Source organism: Lotus japonicus, chromosome 3 (assembly GCF_012489685.1).
Source record: "Lotus japonicus ecotype B-129 chromosome 3, LjGifu_v1.2".
Taxonomy (NCBI): Eukaryota; Viridiplantae; Streptophyta; class Magnoliopsida; order Fabales; family Fabaceae; genus Lotus; species Lotus japonicus.
This window is the reverse complement of record NC_080043.1, coordinates 73,438,910-73,456,992: the sequence shown is the minus strand read 5'-3', so window position 1 is coordinate 73,456,992 and position 18,083 is coordinate 73,438,910. Positions and strand designations below refer to the sequence as shown.

The 18,083-nt window shown below is 34.0% G+C and overlaps 1 protein-coding gene across 2 annotated transcripts; it reads right to left on the bottom strand.

Moving 5' to 3' along the window:
• Positions 1–647: 647 nt before the first annotated feature.
• On the bottom strand, positions 648–9,043 carry LOC130745776 (protein TOPLESS-like). Of its 2 annotated transcripts, none has more exons than XM_057598153.1 (26): positions 8,875–9,043; positions 8,329–8,466; positions 8,046–8,225; positions 7,821–7,934; positions 7,577–7,735; positions 6,919–7,102; positions 6,673–6,799; positions 6,449–6,558; positions 6,187–6,358; positions 5,975–6,084; positions 5,823–5,892; positions 5,588–5,661; positions 5,408–5,503; positions 5,235–5,330; positions 4,956–5,083; positions 4,602–4,836; positions 4,358–4,519; positions 4,193–4,285; positions 3,881–4,027; positions 2,942–3,052; positions 2,657–2,836; positions 2,429–2,557; positions 2,256–2,351; positions 1,903–2,091; positions 1,651–1,817; positions 648–1,133 (listed from the first exon to the last, which is right to left on the bottom strand). In XM_057598153.1, exons 2-26 carry the CDS (start codon positions 8,406–8,408, stop codon positions 929–931), a joined length of 3,414 nt encoding a protein of 1,137 aa, XP_057454136.1. In that variant the 5' UTR covers positions 8,409–8,466; positions 8,875–9,043; the 3' UTR covers positions 648–928. The 2 variants fall into 2 exon arrangements, with proteins under 2 accessions (XP_057454136.1, XP_057454137.1); XM_057598154.1 differs by having other exon boundaries at positions 6,919–7,096.
• Positions 9,044–18,083: the final 9,040 nt, after the last annotated feature.

The following is an 18,083-nucleotide window of genomic DNA, read 5'->3' as shown; positions in this document are numbered from 1 at the left end:
TGAGTAAATAAATTTCCCTATGCTCTATTTTCCTATTTTGGAGACTGAATTGATCTGAAACTATAACGTGGACCCTGGCAACACTAGCTGTGAACGTGGATCTCAATTGAATGAAAATAGCTAAAACATATTTGACCGGACCCTATGTCAGATTGTCAGCGGGTCCCAAAGTGAAATACAGCATTAATCAAAATCAGCAACCAAAATTCCAGCAATATTTTACTCTGTACACACCAAACTGTCTCAGTGCTGTCATGACTGACTGTTTAGCGGACCACAAACAACATGAGGAAGACTGTCACTAGTTGCAAACTGCCACATCTAGAAAATTGTTATATGTAGGAAGGGTAAGGAAATTGAAGAGAGGAATGGAACTGAAAGAAGTGACAAATTTAGGGTAAAAAATCAGGAACAAATCAAATTAAGGGCTAAGACCTCATTTTGGAAGAGGTTATTTAAATTTAATTTTGTAGCATGTGCATTTATGCAAGTATTTAGTAAAACTTATCTAAATAGCTTAGGACTTGCGTATAAGCTGTCTTCGAGCTTATTTTCAAACACAGCTCAGATTAGCTGACGATGAGTAAACACTTAAAATGATATGTTCTCAAATTAACTTATGAAAAAACACTTATTACCATGGGCGCTTAATTAAACTATTTATCCAAACACATTAAATAGCCACAAGAAGAAGGTTGAATTGAAAGTACTCTCCAAAGAACTTCTAAACTGTAGCATTAAATAAAAAGAATTTTTCACATCTATTGGCAAATTACAATGTGGTTTTTGGTTTTAACCAGATGAGTAGCTCCACAGCTCTAGAATGATGTGATTGTGGTCAGCCCTGACAAAAGGATGGATTCTTGAAATGGCCAGCAGCACAAGTATGTAAAAGAAACTTGCCTCCAGCTGACATGGATCATCATCATCATCTTTGAGCTTGTTCCGAAGAAGGTCCACCTGAAGCAGCTGCCACATTGCTTGCTGAACCATTCTCAATCGGAGGAGGCACACCCCACTTGCCGTCAGACTCGAGGGGCTCAAACACATGAACGGTACCATCTGACAGTCCTGTAGCAAACTGATTCGGTTCTTGCGGATGTGCGGCGATTACAAGTGGTTGCACGTTGGAACTGCTACGTAAAAACAGTGTCAACAAAAAGTAGATTGATAGGTTATTATTATAAATATATAGTACAACAAAAGTCTAATCCCATTAGGTGATATTGACTGTATGGTCGACCACTGCCACAGGCCTAACACAACATTCCTCCTTTTACCCAGACCAAGGGCTAGCTATGAAACAGCATAGGAGGAGTTTTTATGAACATAAAATAAGTCTAGATTTAGAATAACCAGGTTAACTTCAAAAAGTGACAACTATTCACAATGGCACAATCAGATCCAGTCTAGATTGAGTTTCACTACCTGAACAAAGATTGAGTCTCATCATCTAACAGGTTCAGATGTTAAAGCAAGCCATATATTTTTATTCAAATTCACAAAAAACTCTTTCCAATTTACAGGTGGTAGTTTGGCATACATATAGATTTTGAAGCATTAAAAGAAAATTTACATTCATCCAATATGAATACCATAGGCCAATAACATTGCAGGAAGTTAAGTAGGAAGATAAGCAAGGGGGGTTACCTGACACTTGATGGGAGATAAGCAGAAGGATTGATACGGCAGCGTAATCTGAGATTTGAAGCACTAAATACACAGATTGTTGCGTCTAAAAAGCTGGCGTATATCAGCTGGCTATCACATGAGAAAGTTGCATGCGATATTGGTGCCGCAGAATCTTGTGGGAACCACTACAATTTGACATCAAAATCAGAAAAACAGAACAAAATGACATTATTATTCAGACAACACATTAATTGAACTCAATGGGCTAACCTGCTTTAGTCCTTCCAGTTTTGTTGCTTCATAAATGGCAAGCTGAGTTTCATGTACAACCAAGAAGTGTATCTGATCCTGATGAAACTGTACACGAGTATCAGATTGTGCTGGTGGAGTCCTCCCGTGCGGAAGCTGCAAGAACCTAGTCTTTTGTTTCTCCCATCCATTAGTATTCCACACACAAATCTACATAATAAACAGAGCTCAGAGGTAACTCTCCATGTATGAAAACTCAAAGGGGATCTATGGTTGACAAAATCTACTCAAAGATTCAACTCTTACAAGTTTTTTTAGTTCAATATAATCATAGAAAAGCTAGATTTAGAAGATCTACATTGGGCAATTATTACCTGATTATCAGCCCCAGATGAAACTAGAACATTCAATACATGTGAGAAAGCAAGACCAGTTATTTTCTTTGTATGGCCTTTGAGTTTACTTTTAACCTGCCAAAGAACTTGTCATTAACAGCAAAATCTCAACTCAAGGTTAGAACTTGTTTACAGACAGCACTGTTAATTACCTCATCAACACGGACATTATATATCTGAATAGAGGAATCATCCATGCCTATAGCAATAATATTGTTATCCTGAGGATGGAAAGCAAGAAAGGTTGCTGCAGGCGGCGGAGGCATGAAAGTAGTCATTGTCTGCGCATATGCAAGAATATTAAAATTGGTTAATAGGCGTAACTCTTAATCACAAAACATAGTCTTGACTCTTGAAGAATGGCCAGGCTCGTAGATTACCTTAAACGTCATCATATTGAACAAGGATACCTTCCCTCCTGATGCAGACATTACATATGAATCATTTTTGGACAGAGCAAAACAGGCTAAAGCTTCCTCCGGATTGCCATCAGCAATGTCATTAGTCATCAGGATGCCACTTGATGGTTGCCACAACTGAGGTTGCACGGTGGCATTGGCCTACAGAATTAAATATCAACATAAGAATACGGTAAATTTCATATTTCCAGTTTCTGAATAGAGAATTGTAGTAGTCTAACAGAAGTAACTTCACACGTCCCATACCTTGCCAGATGAGCTGCGGTCAGTTCGCTGCCATTTCCAGAGCAGGTGAATGGCATTCGATGCTAATGCTAGAATAGCATTACCTGAATTTGTATATATCAACCTTGATATCTGTCATAACAAAGATAAAAAAAATTCATTTTTGGAGAGGGGCGAGGTAGAGAAAATTCAGAGAAGGAAGGTTACACTATTGTTTCAACCCATATTTAGAAATAAAAATAATTTCATATAAATGCTATTTTATACTTAAAACACTTTAATGTGACCATCTAGCGTGGCATTAGCATAAATAACTACAATAAGTTACAGATAAGACAGAAGAAATTATATGAAAAAACAGCAAATTAACCAAACAGTCAAATACTAAACAACTTCAGGTCCTACATTAAATCCACCATGTACGAAGTGGTAATATAAACTGGTATCACAAGTTTTGCTTATAAGATGAGAGATTTTACTAGTAAATAGGAGGAGGTAAATCATCAATTATCCTAAGTTGCATAAAGCTACTATTAGATACTTGTGTTACAAGATTATTGGAAATGTTCCTCTGACATGAGCAAGTAAGGGTGTAACCACTCTCAAGTCACCTATTGATTAGGATCATGATGCACTTTAGGTTAAATTAAGATGGACACACCCTTACTAAACTCACGTCTTTTCCTTGGTAATTATAGTGAATCATAAATCATTATTGCAGGCTACTTGGCTCTGATATAAAACTATGGTACCACCAAAACTTTTGCATATAGAGGAGAACCTAGACCAAGCAGTTACAAACATCAAAGGATGGCATACAAAAATACATGTAGACACATGCCAGGCTCTTTTTATTGGGCAATTAAAAATCAGGTTGCTGAGAAAGGCAAAGTTACAATCAGATTTTGTTACTGTAATTTCTATGAAGGGTGTTTGATAAATTTGAAGTAAATAACATACCTTGTTTACTCTAGGATTCTCCACTAGCTTCAAGGTTCTGCATTGAGATGGTTCATTAATTTCAGTGAGCTTCCATATTTTTGACTTGTCATTGGATTCTTCGCTTATTCTAGGTTTAACGTCGCCCAAGTTTCGGGGATCCCCATTCTGATGAGATGAAATTGACATGTAGTTTAATTAATTAATTAATAATAATAATATTCATGACAAGATAGTCACTGACATCAGCCAAGTTGCTAATTCAGAGACCAAATGAACATTAAAAAGGAAATAAGCTACGAGTAAAATCCAAGATAGGACAAGATCACAAACCATTCCAGTAATAGCTACTACAGATGAGGCCCTCTCTGCAAGTGCAGCACTAGTTGCAGCCGCAGCCGCAGCAGAAATTGGATTTATTGTAGGCTGCCACAAACATTGTGTTAGATTAGGTTTTATTAATATGAGGTGAGGAAAGTATAACATCTATTACACTACCTTTGCCAAGGCTTCTGATGTTCTTGATGCATCATATATAGAATTCTCTAATGTACGCAATAAACGATTACCATCTCCATTGGCTAAAATTTTAATTCCATTCTCATTTGCAGAGACAGCTAAAAGAGTTCCGTCCTTGTTGAAACGAATACGTGGGCTTGCCTAGAGTTTAGATCAAACAACAATTAGCAATTACTATTTCCAAATACTAGCTTTTTGATTCGCAATATAATAAGGAACTTACAGCGAGACCCCCATCAGCATCAACAGTAGTCAAAAGCTGAACATTGTCCATATCCCAAAACTTGATGGAGAAATCATCACCAGCAGCCAAAAATCGGTTTTTGGTAGTATCAAATTGCACAACACCCATAGATCGCTTACGGAATCCTTGATAAGTCCTTTTTACAGCTCCTTCACTTTCGTTCCACTCCACAATAGAGGATTCCCCCTCTTTGCTTGTTCCACATGAAAAGAGCCTATAGTAATACAATCACAGCCAAAAACATTTGAACATAAAGTGGATGACAATGGGAAGTAAAATTAAAAAATTCGAATGTTCAGCACGATACATGGGGCCATGGTTGAGAATATGGACCTTGTACCATCAGCACTGTAAGCCATGGTTGTGCACCATCGACCAGGAGCATCATAATCAACGCGAGATCCCAAATTGTCATACAACCATGCTTTTATTTTTCCATCTAATGCTGTTGAAAAGATGAACTGCAACAACACAAGGAGTATTAGCAAGAAAATCAACCAGAAGAAATAGTGAAATAGTTTCCCTTTTGGGTAATATATTAAATAGCAAAACCAGAACACGGCAACAAACTAAGCTAATATTCTCCTCACAGATATTGAAGTCAATTTCTACCTGAATGTTCTCTTTGTAATGTGGGCAGACAGAATAAACTGGAGCCTCATGACCTTCAAAAGTATACTGCTTTGCACCTGAAGCTGCATCCCACACCTTAAATTACATAATATAGTTAGAAACGTATTGGTCTCCACTTCAATAAATCAAATTAATGAATTGACAAAACTTACCTTAATGGTCTTATCATCACCACAGGTTATCACACATAGTTGCTTATTTGGGTGGGAAAATGCAAGATCATTTACTCCACCAACATGAGCATCAATCTAGAAAATAGATTCATAAGTAAACAATGACAAAAATGCCTATATATTTGTGCATGTGTGTCGTGTGTATTTGCATGGGTGTACCTCCAGATGTTGTCGCACTTCATCCCCACCATGGTAAGAGTATATCTGAACAATGTGCCTAGAGTAAGCAACCCCTGTAAATTGAATAAACTCAGGACATTGGTAATTGGTTCAGTCATCATTTAAAAGTATACATTTATATAATATCGCCGTATCGATGCTTTACTAAAAAAACAAATTAAAAATTAAGTATCATCGTATCTAACATTGGAAAACTAAAAAATTCTCAACTTACCAAATAAAGCACCATCAGGACTCCAAATCACTCGGTTAACAGAAACACCAGGATCTTTGACAAGAGCAGCCTGAGTTGGTCAAGATTAGTTTTCTCTTCGTTCAGTACAAATTATCATCAAGAACATTAATGAGTAAAGGTAAAGAGAGAACCTGAAACGTCATTGAACATGCACTTAGATCCCAAACTTTGAAGTTCCTTGAGACCAACCTATCCCTTGAACCGACTTCCCATAAAGCAATGTCCCCCACATTCGTACCAACTGACATCACATCACGAAAACACAGTCAAATGGCAATTTGATAGAAATTACATGCAACTAAAAAAATTAACATTTTAAAAAGCCTCAAGAAGAGCAACAAACCAAGAAGCAAAGTTTGTTGAACTGGATGAAAGTCCATGCTCATAGGAGTTGAACCCTGGTTCAGAGTTCGCACGACAGTCTTTGGTAAATCATCAGGTGCACTAAAAGCCTGACCATGACCATGACCATGACCCGAGAATGATGCTGACAACACATTCACAGGTAGATTTACCTACATACAGATAGCAAAAATATGAGGGATCAATACTTGCATATGCCTAGGAATGAATTGCTAACGTGTCCATAAGTGATACTGTATTACCTCATCTGAAATTCCCATTGGCCTTGGTCTCTTAGCAACATGATCAGAATCTCCAGACGGATAGTCGACAGAGGGATTAGTTGGAGGGGTCCTAGGATGCTTCAAAGCAGCTTGACAAGGAAATGAAACACATCAGACTCAAATGTCAAATAAGAAAGTCTCTGAGCTCTTAGTATGACTACACAAAGAGTGGGAGAAAAACAGAAAGTGGAAGAGTGTATTACCAGGGATTGATGGAGCACCAAGACCTATACCTCCTCCTCCAGAAACTGCAGCATGTGTTACAGGGGTAGGATTTGACATCCAACCAGCCAGGGGTGTTGGCACTTGTGCTGGAGTAGGTTGAAAAGGCTGTAAAATATGAAGGCACAGCAAAGTCCATACCATAATGAGAATCAAAAGATAACAGAAACATATTAAATGAGGCCCATGATACTAAAAGAAGATCGATAATCAGTTGAGTAGCGCACCCCGTGTGCACCAAGAGGAGGAAATCCTCCAGCTTTGGGTAAGGACCCTAGTAGCGGGCTATTAGCAGGTGAAGGAGCTCGTGCACCATTTGGTTGTCCACATGAGTGATCCACAAAGAGAGTTTTTATATCAGGATTTGGACGTGGATTCTTGCAAAGTTGATGCTGCCAATTCAAGCTGTAACTTATTTTTTACAAAACCAAAAAAGGAAAAAGGAAAAGAAAACGAGTTCTTTGTTAATAGAAGATAACCAAATCATAAAAAAGCACCATAAAACAGCAAAGTTGCATTGAAGCAGACATGCAAAAGATATATATTGAAGTACATTGTCCTGGAGACGGATACATGTTAAAAAGTCTATCAGCAAAATTGCAATAGGTAGTTGATGGACATATCCTGTGCTATCATTGATACAATAAAAAAAGTACATGCAAAAATCAAAACTACAAATGATATGACGTAACGAACAATTGGATAACGATAACATGATGCGTGTATAGTATAAACCAATAAACACAGAATCCAACAGCAGATGATCTCCATAAAGATACTAAATGCAATCAAATGGCCATAATGTACTAGAGTTATTTCACGTTCAGGGCACTACTTTGTATTCCATATTGAGAAATAAGCATGCTTTGACTTTGGAAAAATTACCTTTGATTGATCAGAGTCCGTAACCTCGAGTTTTTAAGGTTGGGAAATTGCAATTTGTCACGGAACAAGGGATTTGCTTCAATGAGCTTTTTGAGCTCAACCAACATGATTGCTCGTGCAGACTTTGTATCACCATACTTTGATAATTGTTCATTTTCCCTATAATAACCGAAAACTCATTCAGTGGCCGAGTCCTTACAGAAACACTAGACTAAAAACGGGAGTAAAAAATTCAAATTGGTACCTAAAATTCTCCAATGTCAAGAGCTGGGTGATTTCCTTGAACAGTTCTTCATTGAATGTAGCAAACACTTTCAAATCCTTCACTAATATTTCAACAGCCTTGGACCGGTCATGCCTACCAAAATTTAAAACAGTTCAAGTCAAGTTGTTCTATACTAGAAACTACAATGCTGAGAGTCAACACACGACACCAAAATCAAAATTGTGAAAAAAAATTCCAGCTTACTTGTCTAATGCCTCCAGATACTTCTGTTTCCTTATCTCGAAAAATATCTTCATGGAATACCTATTATCATCTACTTTTGTGAATCCAGAGAGGTATTTCTCAACCTCTTCCCAATTCCCATTATGCACTTCATCCTCAAAATACTTCATGTTGAAGAAAAACCCAGACTCTTGCTCAAGCCTGTTATTTCAACAAAGGACAATTCAACCAGTTAACAAATGTGGTAAAAGAAAACAACATGTCAAACATAGGTTTACACAAAATGACAACAAAGTAACCCCACTTGTGAACTGTCTCTTTGAACTTTTCCTCATCCAGAAACTGCAAGATCAAGAACACCAGTTCCCTACTGAGAGAAGACATCTCAATCCCTCTTCCAATAAATTAGATACACACTAAAATGAGCACCAGTGAACTAGATCTGCAAAAATAAAAAAATAAAAAAATTAGATAAAACTCAGCTAGAAGAAAAAAATCACAGAAAAATAGGCCAAAACCTAAAATCATACAACCACAGAAAGCATTTATGGATGCAAACCTTCAATATTACCAAAATTAACCAAAAGGGTAGCAAGATGTGGTTTCTGGTGGCCAAACAAAACCTTAGAAAAACTGCGATAACGATTTGACTCTCTCTCTCTCTCTATCTCTCTATCTATCTAACTCTTATCCCAAACCATAAAAAAATACAGCTTTAATCTAAGATGCATGAACCTAAAGTGTCAACCCCCAAAACAAAAAAGACCATTTTTTCCTCAGAAAAAATTAGAAAAAGCTACAAACTTTAAAAAGTAAATAGATTCGGAAACTCGAAGAAGCTCGCTCTCACCTTCACATGGGGGAAGAAGGAAACAGCAACCACAACAAAAAGGCCAAACCTTTCTCTATCTATCTCTTCCGATCCCTTCTTCACTTTCTCTCTCCTGTCTGAAATGGACTAATCTACTCTTTCTCTCTCTAGAAACTCCGAATATATATAGAGAGAGAAGGGACATTTGAAGTTGCAGAAATGGGTGTATTTTTATACAAGAGGCGACAGATAGAGGAGACGATACGTTGTTTCACTTATCAGCGACAACCATTCTTAGGTTTGATAAGTGGTTTCACTTATCTGCAGACAAGAGTGCTTATATTACAAGTGCAGTTAATCGCGGGGCCCACTAAGCCGGCTTCGGTTTTGTCTAAACAATCGGCTCGGAATCTGGAGCTCACAGCTGTCCTTCAGCTCCAGACCGCGAGTTAGCTTCCTGCCACGACGCAGCGTGTAGCGCGTGTGTTACACGGACCGTTGGATGTGAATCTTGGGTGTTGGAGATCGTGATTTGGAGGATCCAACGGTGGAGATTGGCGGTTGAGGAGTTTGAGGATAGTCGTTGGTTAGAAAGCGACTTTTACTGGGTTGAGATCCCCCCGGTAACGACAAGGTTTTGTGGGATGGGGTTGCATGATGTTTGGCCCTGGAGTTTAGGGAGTATTACAGTGAATGCCATTGCGAGATGGAGTAGGGTCACGTGATAATGATGCGAATCGTTGTGTCGATACGAGATTTTGATTTTGTTATGAATGCGTGAGATATGGGAGTTATGTATGAGTCGCGAGATGGGAGTTAATTAATAAAGTAAGTGAAGTGAATTAAATGTGTGGTCAGAGAGGTGTGTAGGTTCATGTCCTTGTCAGGTGTGTCCCTCTGCCTGTTCTTTTCCACGTAGCTAGTACAATTAATTCCATATTGTTAGTAATAAAAACACGTTTTTTCTATTTTATTTTTTTTTCTTTTCTCAAAAGGTATCTCAAGACCGAGGTAGTATGAGATTAATTTCCTTAAAGTTCGGATATTATATTAAGTATGTGGGCATCTATCAATAACTTTTTCTCCATGCTTATCAAAAAAAAAAAAAAAATTCTCCATATTCACTGTCCAACAATTAAAACTTGGATAAAATGCTTAAAATTCAGCTATCAATTAGATGTGCTCCTTATGAACCTGATTATATATTTTATTTTTTGAACCTGATTCAACTTTTCTTTTCGGACAATCTTTCTTGAAGTGTCCAACCTTCTTACAGAAATGGCATACATGCTCCTTATGGATTCAGCCCTCTTTAACCTTTATGCTATGTTTGGTTGGAGGGAAAGGAAAGGGAAAGAAAACACGGAAATCGAGGAGTGAACTTGGATTAAACATTAGACCAAATTCACTCCTCGATTTCCGTGTTTTCTTTCCCTTTCTTTTCCCTCCCTCCAACCAAACGAAGCCTTAAGGCTTTGTCCTTCTTCTGTTTCTTTCTACCCAGTTTAGCCTTGCTACTACTAGCTCCATTATGAGTCATGAGATGAATGGAGTGGTCTTTCTCTTTCTTTAATCTCCCTTCCTCCTGAATCAACATGACCTTAATTTCTCGAAAGTTCTATTTTCCCTTAATGGTGTTGTAGTTTATCTGTAACTGGCCAAACTCAGAAGGACGTGAGTTGATAATAAACTGTACGAGAAAAGACTCACTTACATCCATACACATGGACTTCAGCTTTTATAAATATCATTTGGAAGAGTTTATGGGTAAGCATTTAATATCAGACTCCCGACTCATTATAAGCCATATTTTCTCAATGCTTTTATCATGAAATATAAGTTGAGTATATTTGTTATTATATTTGTGAGAAAAATGTTTTTATATGAGAACATGAAAATGAATCGTAACTATTAGATTTAATCATAAATGAATAAGATTGAAACTATTTCATGGTCAAGTTATGATTTCAATTTGTTATTTGCTCTTAAAATTGTTGTTTGCTGACTTAGTTATTCTAAAGAATTGCCCGGGAATAAGTTAGCAAACACATCTGTTACATACTTTTAACTAGATATTATACCCGTGCATCGCACGGGTTTATTTACAATATTTATTAGCATTATTTTTAAATAATTATACTTTAAATGAATGTTAAAATATTTTTAATCGTAAGTATTATAAAATTAAAAATAATTATCTTGAGACAATTTAAAGTTTTATTTGTGTAAAACAATACATACTTAAATTTAATAATGTAATTTACTAATTAGCATGGAGTTAGTTTTAATAATTTAATAATTCATTAATTTTTTTATATGAAAAATAATTATTCAATTTTGAAATATTTAATATTAAATAACAAGTTTTGATATCTTCAAATAAGATATAATAATAACATAATTCGTGTGCTTTTTATCAATAAAAAAGTAATTTTAAATAAATTATAACTTTAATAGCTCTTTAAAAAAACTTAAATAACATAAAACAATATCTATTAAATTTAAAATTATTTAATTTTTTTGTAATTAGTTTCCTCTGGTATGGCTTCTCAAGTCATTTGCACTAATATATAATAGATCAAAAAATATATTTAATTTTTTTAAAATAATACACAAATACCTATGGGGAAATTTTAATTTTAAAACTGTTTTGTCTAAATTATTTACAAATAATTCATATTTTATTATTATTCTATTTTGATTCTTGATGTTAAATTTGGTTATGTAGGCAAATTTGATTTTTATCATGAAAGATACTGAGTAGGGTGTCTTCATTTCTACTATTGTATTAAATGCTATGATTCAAGTCTGCTTCATGCAAATATATATATATATATATATATATATATATACACACACACGCACGCACACAATATACAATATTTGAATCCGAGACATTTCTTAAGGGGAATAAAGCATCCACAAATATATTTTAAATCAATGTTTTATTAAGATATTTATTTACATAAATTATTTTAATATTTTTTATTGTTATATAACTAAAATTGTTCACATGTAAATTATGTGTACTTTTGTGAGTGTAACTTTTTGGTCGACAAATATCAATGTAATTTTTTTATTAGAGTGTCTTGTTTTACTCTTTTTTAGAGAACATAGTTATGCTCTGGAGCCTTTTGTCATGTTACGTTCTATCTTATATAACAAACGTAAAAATTAGTTGGTAGTTGAATAGCTTATTGATTTGAAATTTTTATTGATAAGTTTTTAGTTTAATGTATATAATACAAAGGAATTTTTTCATTTTTTTATGTATTTATAACAAAATTTCAATTGAGTTTTACATTTTAGCATGTAGTTGAATAACTAATGACTTAGACAATTTTATTCAATTTCAATATTTTAATTTAATTTATTCAATACAAAAGTTCAAAGTGACTTTTACATTTTAGTAGGTAGTGGAATAGATTAAGACTTAGAAATTTTTAATTAGTTTTTTATTTTATTATTCAAGGTATTAATATGCAAAAGAAATGTTTTATCATTTAATGCATTTAATGTAAAGGAGGGCAACTAAACTCAAGTATCCTTTATATATATATATATATATTATTTAAAATAATATTACTAAATATTTTATATTTTTTCACTATTTATTACTTTTAATTTATGTAGCACTATTTAGATCCACTTGTTAGCACTTTCAATGTGTATTCTACCCTTTTAGATGGACAGAAAGAGAATATAGCCACTAAAAATGATACACAAAAATCTATGGTATGGCCCTCTGAAATCGTCCCTGTAAAGAGTGTGGTTCATGGATGCTCAACAATTTGGAAATGCCTACCCACCACCATACTCTCTTGATTTTATCTTCTCCAACAGCAACGTGATAATGACCCATTTCATTTTCATTGATTCTTTATATATTTTCTATAATAAAGTGTGTGTGTGCAGTGACGGATCCAAAAATTTGATGGTGTGAGGGCAATACACGTATAAATTCGTATAAATTTTTTTAATATTTACTATTAAAAGTGAGTGCATATTTTACCAAATGGGACACAAGTAATGACATATTTTACCAAATAGGTCATCAAAAATCACACACTTTTACTACTCAAGTGAGAACATTTAGCAATGTGGAATACAAGTGAGGGCATTTAGCAATGTGAAACACAAATGAGAGCATTTTTTTATCAAAAGAGCCATAAAAAACCACATACTTTTACTACTCAATTTTTTTTCTAATGATTTTTTAAAAAATTAAATGAGGGCATGTGCCCTCATAGTCTTCTACATACATCCGTCACTGTGTGTGTGTGTTTTGTTCACTGTTTGCACTTTGCAGAATTTATTTTGAGAGAACTTATTTTAGTAGAATTGAGTATGATAAACGTAAACAACTAAAGTGGTATTGTAACAACAAAAAAAACAACTAAAGTGGTATTATTTATATTTGGATACACTTCTTAGAATTTTTTTTTTAAATTGTTTGGTTGACTTTCATTAGAAATACAAGACACAAGTTTATCATTAAATATACTTATGAGGTTCAATTGTGATGCCCTTTCATTTTAAAACAATTTTAGGTTTACATTGAATCATATTATGTCACATAAAATTATATTATATGAGCAGTGAAAGTTAATTAGATGTAATTGTAAACAAGATCCACACTAAAAGCACATAGAGCTTTAATCCTTTTAAGGATAGTAGTTAGTGAATATTCAAAAAAAAATATTAATACACTGGTATATTCGATTGCAGTTTTAGTTTCCAGTTTTTAGAAACAATTTTAAAAAATAGTTTTTAGAAGAATAAAACAGTTTGAATGACATGTTTTCCAACATTTAGAAAACTGATATCTGAAAACTAAAAACAGAAATTGAAAACATCTTTTAGTTGTTTTGATTTTTGAGTTTTAAAAACTGAAAATGAGACATGTTTTAAAAACTGAAAACTATTTTGAAAACTGCAAATAAACATGCCCTAATTTTCTCAAGTAATCTTCAAGCACGATTTTTTTTCAGCTTATTTGGTTTATATTGCATCCAACTGGTAAGTTCAACTTTTTGTTTGACCCAGGCGGCGCTTATGTAAAACAAATAGACCCTGAATTTTAATATTATAAACATATTTGTCAATAATTTTTTAATTTGATTTGGAAATGATTAGTTCATAACTCATTTCCACCTACACCAAATGAGAGATATGAAAAGAAGATGTGAAAATGAGATATATAGTAGGTAATGTGATAGAAATAACATAAAAATGGAAAAATAGAAAGTCAAATTGAGATGAAAGTGAAAATTAAGTAGAGACTGAATAAAATCTTATTTTAAATAGAGGTTAATTTTTATGCACATATAATCATTCAATCACATCCTTCCATTCTTCATAATTAATTTTAAATTTAATTGTATTTAAAATAAGAAATTGAAGAATGTGATTGAATGTCGTGTAAAAAAAATTTACACTGTCGGTGCATAAAAATTGATCTCTTTTAAATTATAGTCATGATTTATATACTACAAACAATAACCATACCCTAATATTTATTTTTGTCTCTCCCACATCACTTCATATATTTTTTCTCTTCCTACATACACTCCAGAACCAAGTGGCCGACATTAAGTTGTACATCAAACATTTTCATTTATACAATTCTCTTCATTTGTTTTTATAAGACTTCCTAAAGTATTGTTGGTGTTCCTTAATATAAGACATCATACTAAATTTTTGAAATATTTATTACCATCTTTTATATATACTTCTTGTACTTATTTAACTTTTATTTTTCCAAAGTTTTGATTACCACTAATAATTAATTCCCTGCGACACTACCCAAAATATTAATTAAGGGTAAATGTGACAGATTGTGTTAGTTTTTTAAGGGTAAATGTTAACTAAGTTCATTATATGTTTTCTTAATAGATGTGTTGTCTCACCAAAGGTCTATTTGTTTGGCAAGCGGTAAAGAAAAAGATTGTTGTCAGAGCCATCTAGTCGCGAGAGGCCTTGTACTTGAAAGTGAGGGTCGCTGCAATTTATGTGGTGTGACAGTAGAGACTGCAGATCATCGCATGCTGCTTTGTGAGAAAGTTTGGGTTCTCCGGAGTTCTATTTTGAATTGTGAAGGTGTGCTCACCTCAAGAGCCTCTTAACTTGCTTCATGAATGGCCCAAGTTGAGGTTTAAATCTGTCTTGCTCGCAATGAATTGATATTCCAAAATAAAGCTTTTTCCCAGGATGTCGTTTGGGATCTTCACATCTCTAGGGTCGCTTGGTGGACAAAAGCTTGGTGGACAAGTTGTCCCTTCTCTGCTTCAGATTTTCTGCTGAATTTTGTTGAGCTTCGCCTTAAAGCACCATCTGTTAGAATCAATGCTAATAGTTGGGTTCCTCCACCCCCCAGTGTGTTGAAGATCAATGTTGATGGATCCTCTTTTGGTAATCCGGGAAGGAGTGGGATTGGGGGAATCATCAGAAACTATGCCCGCCAAAGTGTAGGGATTCTTTCTAAGGCAGTGTGGGAGAACTCTGGGCGTATGAGGCAGAAGTAAAAGCTATTCTACATGCCCTCATCTTCTATCGACAATTTCAACTTCGTCATGTCTTGATTGAAAGTGATTCCTCTCTTGAAATAGGATGGGTGAATTACAAACTTAATAGACTCTGGAAACTAATCCAATATCTGAACATGATAAATTTATTGTGTATTGAGGTAGATTGCATAGGAGTTAACCACATTTTCAGGAAATCAAATCATTCAGCGGATTTCTTGGCAAAATCAGGCACCAATAGATCTCCTATCTGGGCTATCTTCACTAATGTTATTGATGTTGCTGCTCAAAAGGCCTTGCTATTTCTCTCTAGTCTGCAATATTTGTCTCGGGTGACAACTGCTGGTGCACCATCGTTTCGGGTCCATGTGAGAAGATCCTTCGTTGTTTGCTGGAAGGGGCTTGTGATCACTGTTTATGTGGGAATCTCGTCTTTCTGCTATTTAGGCCATCAGAGTGTTGTCTGGTGTTTTGCTTGTAGTGCTTTCTCTAATTTATTTTCTTTCCTTGTTTTAGCTATCTCTCTTGTTGTTTTAGTTTGTTTATTTTTTGTTGTTGCTGGTTGTTATTATATTTCTACCTAGATTTAAACTTTCCCTATCATGAGAGGGTTGTTCTCATGAACTTATCCCTTTATTTATATATTTCTTTTCTCGAAAAAGAATATCTTATAAATATGAACGAATGAAGTACAATGTTAACATCATTCTATATTGTACCTAGAAAACAAAAATGGTGGGTCAGCCCTTGAAAACAACTGTGTGATAATTGAAAAGTTCACAATTAAAACAAATGTTGAGTAGACCTCACTAGCAACTCTTAAAATAAAAACAAACAGATAAAAGTAATAAATATTATATATAGTGTGATACAATATTAAAATGTGAAAGAGAATTAAAGATTTAAAGGGAAAAATAGACCGCATATATTATTTTTTCTAAAACAAAAGATATTATTGATGATAAAAAGGAAACACATGAAAACAACCCTCTTTTGAGAATAAAAAGAAATATATTGTATGGAATAGAGTGTATCCACATTATATGCAAATGTATACAAATCAATATTCTAACGCATTGTCTGTTTTGGCAAAAACACTATAGTAGATCAAAAATAATAGGATATGTTGAAAACAACAGAAAGATGGTATCTTTCAACGTTTGGGTCAGGAAGGAAAAACTCTAGAATCATGGGCGTATCTAGGGAGGGGCAGGTAGGGGTCACGACCCCACAAGAATTTGATTTTTTTTTTCTAACTATATGCATGTATAGTCATATAGAACTTTTTTACTCTTAGCTCGACCTCCAATGATTATGAAGATTTTCTAAGTATGTTTATTATATTCATTGTCTTGCTCACTTACTTCAATTAATTATGGTTGCAGTATCTCAGGAAGTTGATGAAGTTCATGGGTTTGTAAAGAATTCGGTTGATATGTAATCAACGTGCTTTTTTATAAGTAATCAATGTGATTTGTGCTTCACAAAAAAAAACTATGATGAGTTACAAGAGCGTCAAGATAGTTAATGCTTTGAATCTTATATTAACAATTAAATATCTACTTCAAGAATCCAGAGACATGGTTGGAAGCTACTATTGGTAAAGAGTGTTATATCATTTTGTGATACTAATCAAATTGAAGTTCCTGACATGAAAACTCTTTATTTTGTAGATATGAAACATTATTATAGAATAGATATATTTTATTCTGCAATTGATTTGCAACTATCTAAATTAAATAAAATAATTAATGTAAAGGTAGTGAAACTTCTTATACTTAATTCAATTTTAAATTTAAATGAAAATTTTAAATCATTTGATGATGAGAAAATTTGTAAGCTTGTACATAAATTTTATGCAGATAATTTTTCCAAATTGGAAAAAAGCAGTTTCTGGTTTCAACTAAGGCATTATCATCCAGATGTTTCCCAAGTTTTGAATTTATGAAATATGTCCAGTTTATTTGAGTTTTACTAGGTTAGTTGAAACTGAAAAACAACAATATTTACATTTGTTGATAGATTGATACGTCTTGTTTAAACATTCATGTTTCAACAACATCCTACGAAAGTTGCTATTGAGGAAGTTGTGGAGACTCCCCGCCTACAAGTTCTCCCTCTTTCACTAGGCCCTATTTCATGCATGCAAAGAAGGTGTGGTTGATGGGTAAATCAGCTGGCTTGGTTTTTCTCAAGAGCGATGAGGAGGCTACCTATTGCCTAGCTGAGAAATTAAGAGAGGATTGACCAATTTTCAATTAGGGGTTTATCATCTTCTTGTTTCTCTTTGCTGCACTAATCAAGGACAAATCTGTGTTATTCAAGAGGGAAGCAATTGCTCCCAATATTTTCATGTATCTTACTGATAAAATATATTATAATAATTAATAGTATATTAGGTAGTAATATTTTTTTTACTAATATTATATTTGCTTTCACACTATTATAGTGCCTTTACCAAATATTGTGTGCCCTCACACACTTATACGTCATCACATTAATTATTTTTTACTAGTATTAATGTAGGTGCCTCTAGACTTCCAGCCACCTCAAGATTTGAAATTCTCGTATATATGATTTTTTTTCACATTTTCATATATTGAAATTGTGTCTCTTTGAAATACATATTAGAAATTGGGAAACTTATAGTACTCAACACAAAAGTTAGCTTAAGAGTTAAAGGTTGCACTATCCTTATTAAAGGTTATCTGTGTTCTATCTCCA